The following is a 6000-nucleotide window of genomic DNA, read 5'->3' as shown; positions in this document are numbered from 1 at the left end:
CATTCAATTCCACATTCTTCAATGTCGGCCCCCTTGTTGACCTCATTGGACCTCTTATGTGAAGCCTTATTATTTTTTTCTTGTTGCGCTGGTGGAAAAGCGAGATAAAACGCCATCGACCTCCAACTGCGAGCGAGTTAGCGTCGTTAATGCCAGGGCCGACGCTGGCCTTCTCCTCCTCCTGCCCACGGGCCATTTGGCTGCGGCCGAGTCACGTGGTAGTTGAACGGCCATGGTCTAATTGGCCATCTGCAGGCAACACAATGCGGTCAATTAAGAGTCCGCTTCCTCCAGTGGCTGCGGCCATTAGACAGGCAGCTCCACAAGTGACCCTTCACTGGCTTTTACTCTTCAACCACTCGGTGTGTTTTTTTTTTTTTTTCCCCCTCACAAGCGGGGCCACCGTCTCCAAGAGTGACTTTTTGTCTGCTTTTCCTGTCCACTCTGGCTCCTAGTAAAATGTTGTTTTTGCCCCTCAATCAGTACATATGACCTTGATGGTGGAGCACAACCTCTCCAGCGCTCGTTTATTCAAACACAAATGCAACAGAGATTGTCAAGAGGGACGTGTTTTGGAGTGACTCGGCAAATGTACTGTAAATTCCGCCATTGGCACATATTAGGGACATTAACATCCATCCATCCATCCATTTTCTGTCCCGCTTATCCTCATTAGTTAGAGTCGCGGGCGTGCCGGAGCCTATCCCAGCTATCTTCGGGCGAGAGGCGGGGTACACCCTGAACAGGTCGCCAGCCAATCGGAGGGACATTAACATTACAGCCCTTAAACCACAGTGCTGGTCTCAAACTTTGGGACCATGTTGACTTTTAATAATGCAATTCAAAAATGTGATGTGAAAAGCCATGCTGACGCCACAAGTTAAATTTAGCACAGGCTCGTTCACTTCCAACAACCCTGAATTGTTGAATTGAATTCCTTTTCCTATTGTTTATCCAATTCTAAATGTGAGGTAGGTTGGTCACCTTCAGATTTGTTTGTCAATAAGGGCGGCACAGTGGATGAGTGATTCGCACATCTGCCACACAATTCTGAGGTTGGGGGTGAGAATCTGGGTCTACGGTTTTCCTGTGTAGACTGTCCTTAGTTGTGAATGTGAGTGTGAAAGATTGTTTTGCAGCTCATCCACGGACCTAATGAAGATTAGCAGTATAGAAAATGGATGGGTGTTTTGTAAACCTCTTTTGTTAGTTTGCAGGCTACTTCCTGGTACAGCGAACCCCCGCTTATTCAGTTTGCTATGCACAATTTCACCCTTTTTTTTTTTTTTTTTTTTTGCCTTTGGAACCGATCAAGGAAGTATGTTGTTAGCCTAACAACATAATTGCCGAAGTCATTTTGGAAAGAGTCCAGTTGCCTGGATTCAACCTTTGCGGTTTGCCATGACCTGGAGAGCTGAGAATCTACACAGACATAAAGAAAAAAAAAAAAAAATAAATAAGCACAATAGTATTTTTTTTTTTAATCAATATTGTGACAGTAAGTTAAAATGACTTGGGCAATTATGCGATTAGGTTCACAAGGTCCAAGTTACACAAGTACTGTACATCACGACTGTTCTGAGAGCTTTGCTTGTCGGGGAGGAGCTAAATTTAGCCTGTGTAATTAGCGGAGGTTACGCAGACTCTTCGCTGCATGTTTTTGCTTTGCTGAGTGGCCTTTGAAAAGCTCAAGCTAACAAACGACTGCAGTCTCGTTATTTCTTGACAATTACTATCTTTACGGGATGTAAAGCGACGACATACACTTCAGCGTCCTTCCACTTCTGGTGCATTTTGGGATCATGGTTTGTGGTACATTTACTGTTTAAACGATCTATATAAGCAATTAGAAAACATTTTAGGGGGCGCATCAGTTACACTCTTGTGGATAACGGATTGACTGTTCTAGCCTGCCTGGTAGATTCCCCCTTCCGATCAAAGTCAGCTAAGGCCCAATTGTCTCAAAAGTAAACGGTCATGGCCAAGCATCATAAATGTTTAACATGTTCAAAATTCACAATGTCAAGTCCTTGTGCGAAGTAAAATTTCTTCGTCCACTACTCCTTGTGGGTGGAGATCATGTGATGTGTGTTGCTCCACACTTTAAAGCCATTAAGCGCACGCAACGATTTTTTTTTTGTTTCCTAATGTGTGGAGTCTCTCACATTTTAAAAATCAGTTCAGATGTTAAAAATTGGTGTGCGTTGCCCCTAGGAAGATCCCTACGTGTGCCTGATGGAGTGTCCGGCGAGTGTAACCGATGCACGTAAAAAGAGCACAGCGAGCACGTCCCCACTTGGAAGGCTTTTAATAATTTACTTTAAAAAATAGTGTAAAAGTAACAGATCTCTCCCACTCATGTGGATCTGTTAAATATTCAAATTGATGACCGACGTAACAAAGTCTTGCAAACTTGCATTTGTCTGTACAATTGCGAACACCCACTTGGCAATTTCCACATTTTTTTTGGGCTGGAAATAATGAATTTTGCACAGTATACTGTATATATTTATAATGTATAAAAGCTCACAGCAAAAAAACAAACAAACAAAAAAAAAAACAACAGCTTGAAATGTACAGCTTTATAAAATTCCAGAAAAACACAGCTGAATGGTGTATAATACAAACATGCTCAGATTGTAACAAGTAGCAAAGTGAAGAGTACGGGCCTTTCTCGTGGTTTGCTCGACATCATCTAGGAGACGGATCATAGAAAGTGTCATTCTTAAATATTTTAGTTGAACATCTTCGATTGCCTAGTCCAAGGAGTCTGCTCCATATTTTTAATTGAAATCATTAAATAAAACAGAAATGATAGTTGTTGGGTTTTTTTTAATTGATGTTCATTCTATGTCCACTTACAAGAGGCTTGTGTCCATCACCCTTTCTTATCATTAAGTGCCTGTTTGGAAGAGGTAATATATATTTATTAAGTATATACGTATAGATATCAAATCCTATGGCATGATATAATTTGTATAAATATTGCATTAAATTGACGCTCATTTCAGATCCCAAGAGATTTACCATTTGGGAATAAAAAGGCCTTATTTTTTTTTCCATTTGTTTTGTTTTAAATATTAAAAAATAACTTTCAGTTCTTTGCAAATGTTTTACATTATGAACACCCACACGTCTCCATTGTTTTTTTTTTTTTTTGTACCGCCATTGCTTATCTACAACCTTGTGAAAGGTGAAGAAAAAGTGCTGCTTGCAAATGTTCGCCCCGCGGTAGTTAAAAGAGTGATCTTTCAACTTTCAACAGCGCTTTTTTTTTTGTTCAAGAAAATGTAAAAACGACGCAACAAGGCGTTGACATGCAAATATGCTGGTTGTACAATATTACAGGTATGAAGAGTTCTTCTGCAGATGTTTGTGTGAAAATGCCACTTGGGTGTGACGAAAGCTGCAGGTTCTCTCCATTAAAGAAGCACCGTGACTGCCATTTCCAAGCGTTTCCTTTCTCTACCGCCTCTGCATCTTGTCACTCTGATTTACATTCCAGGCCCCGGGAGAGTCCGGTCTCTCTGTCTCTCGCTCTCTGCGGGACGAGGAGGAGGCACAGAGCTGCCGAAGAAGAGGTGCGAACGGCTACAGCATGTTGAGGATGGCGTTGTACATTTGAACCAGCACGGCCAAGTGGACGGGCAGGCAAGACTGGCGGTCCTGGGTCGCAGGTGTGCACGTCAGCCAGGAGAGTGCATTGTACTGCTCCAATACAAACCTAAATTTGAAGAACAAAAAAAAATATATATATATATATATATATATATACACACATTTTACATGTATTCATGGCGGTTGCTGGTAGAAATTGCTCAAAATATGGTTTGTGTGCGAGAAATCTGTCATTTTGTTATATATATATATATTTTTTTACCCTTACATTATCTCTGTATGTATCATAGTGTAATGAAAGTAAGACAGTATTGTACGTATGACCAATAATGTTCATTGAGGTATATTTACAACACAGAAAATGTTATTTGTCGTGTTTAGGAAATGTTCAGACCTTGGCAATCTGAATTTGTTATTCCCATCATAATAACCGTAGAAATGTGTTGCTGATAAAGTTGTTGGACGAGCTCAAAGACCACATGTAAGAGAGTGATGTGAGAAAAAACTTGTGTGCTAAGAAGTTAAAATAAATAATACCATGAACAATTTTTCACGTCATCTGCATAAGTTATGACAGCACTGCCTTGTGGCTTTCGGGCCGCAGAGCTTCTGGAGTCACTTTAGATCACATTCGACACTCGCGGCCAGGAAACCCGACATGTGTTGTATATTTACCGGAGCACATCAGAGGTGGTCTTTGAGTCGAGCGGGTGAGGGGTCCTCTTTGTCTTGTCTGCCACCAGCTCATCGGACTGGACCATGGAGATGTGGTGGTGGAGCGAGGCCTGCGGAGAAGCAGCGAGCGGTCAGCACAGCGTCACACGCAGGAACTTCGTCCGTGCCGTCAACCCGGTCACACTGGCCGAGTCAAGCGCTTTTTTTCAACGAAAACCGAGCATATAAAACCGCTGGGACCAAATTTAGACAAAATAATAAAATTATACAAACACTTCAGGCAGTGATTCTCAAAGTGTTGTACGAGAAGCACTAGTGGTACGCGGGCTCCCTCTAGTGGTATCGCGAAGAATCACTTAAATACAACAGCTTAGGTTTGAGGTGCAACAAGTAATCAATTATCAAATTAACTCACAACTATTCTGATATTCGTTTTATCGTTTAGAGAACTTATATAAGTTAAAATGGTCCAAATCCTCAGAATTTCAGCCTCTCAACAGTAAATATTCTCAGCTTTCTGTAGTCCTCCATGAAAGCGGACTGATCTTTGAGTTGACTCAATATAAGACATTAGCAAACTGCAATCTGTTTTTACTTTGGGAAACAATGATCAACATTTTTGCCCATTTTCCGATGGCTGTTACGGACCTAATCGGTAAATGAATCATAAACATTTTCTGCACTGTCAATTTGGAATAATGGTCATGTTTTTTGACCAATTGACAAAAAATGTTATCCTCTTGATAGATTCATCGAAAAAAATCAATAGCTTAATCGATTACGAAAATAATTGTTAGTTGCAGCCCTATATCAGTTGTATTTCAGTTTTAAGTTCAATACATTTGCAATCAATCTTTAAGAACCATTTGTTTTTTTACTTTTATTTAGGCACAATTGTATGTACATTTTAACTGAATCATTACTTTTTCACATTTCAGTGTAGTGTTAATATTCAAAATGTACATAATGCTACAGTGACATACAATGACAGTTTTTTTTATAGGAATAAAATTTCTAAATTTTGATCATCACTTTGGCCCGCCACGCTGTTGTATTTTAATGTTGGTGGGACTTGGAGAGCGAAGTGTTTTCTTAGGTGGTACTTGGTGTAAAAAGTTTGAGAACCACTGGCTCAAAGCATACAACAACTTGGATTCCACTGTATTATACTATCAAGCAAACACAAAAAGATATGTAATTGAACAGAAATATAAAGTTTCATAATTGTTAAAACGGTAAAAATGTAGAAAAGCTTTAATTTAAAAAATATACACCGATGTGACCTTAATCCAGACATTTAATGTTTTTTATACTCTGTTGTTCTGCAATACTGCTGTAGACTCGACTGTTAATTGCTAATAGGGGCCCCCTAGTGGTCACAGGTGCTACGTTTGCATATACCTTGTTACGGTTCTGATAGTTATTGACTTTTCCGACCGCTCTAGTAACTGGTTTTTTTTTTATTCTAAATGAGACCCAAATCGACGTGTCACACACGTGCCGCGTTTTGAGTACCTTGAGGAACAGAGGACACTGGTTCTCAGCCTGAGGATACGGGGCCCAGAACCAGTGCGGGAGTCCGCTGGCCTGTGCCGTAGAGACGTAGTAGCCCAGAGCCAGCGGCTGCTGCTTCAGCTCTTCCGGCGGATTGTCTCTGGAGAGTAAGCGCTCCCCCTGGCTCTGTGCAAACAGGAAATTCAATTATTG

The 6000-nt window shown here is 40.7% G+C and overlaps 1 protein-coding gene across 3 annotated transcripts in view; it reads right to left on the bottom strand.

The window, feature by feature from the left end:
• Nucleotides 1-2296: 2296 nt before the first annotated feature.
• The window catches only part of LOC133413994 (mediator of RNA polymerase II transcription subunit 13-like), a 100075-nt gene continuing 96371 nt past the window's right edge, over nt 2297-6000 (bottom strand). For all 3 annotated transcript variants that reach the window (XM_061698988.1, XM_061698991.1, XM_061698992.1), the window contains 3 exons: nt 5809-5973; nt 4294-4403; nt 2297-3724 (listed from right to left, as the gene is read on the bottom strand). In XM_061698988.1, coding sequence (XP_061554972.1) covers nt 3592-3724; nt 4294-4403; nt 5809-5973 — 408 coding nt within the window. In that variant the 3' untranslated portion in view covers nt 2297-3591. The remainder of the gene's footprint in view (nt 3725-4293; nt 4404-5808; nt 5974-6000) is intronic.

This window comes from Phycodurus eques, chromosome 15 (assembly GCF_024500275.1).
Source record: "Phycodurus eques isolate BA_2022a chromosome 15, UOR_Pequ_1.1, whole genome shotgun sequence".
Lineage (NCBI taxonomy): Eukaryota > Metazoa > Chordata > Actinopteri > Syngnathiformes > Syngnathidae > Phycodurus > Phycodurus eques.
This window is presented reverse-complemented; position numbering and strand designations above follow the sequence as displayed.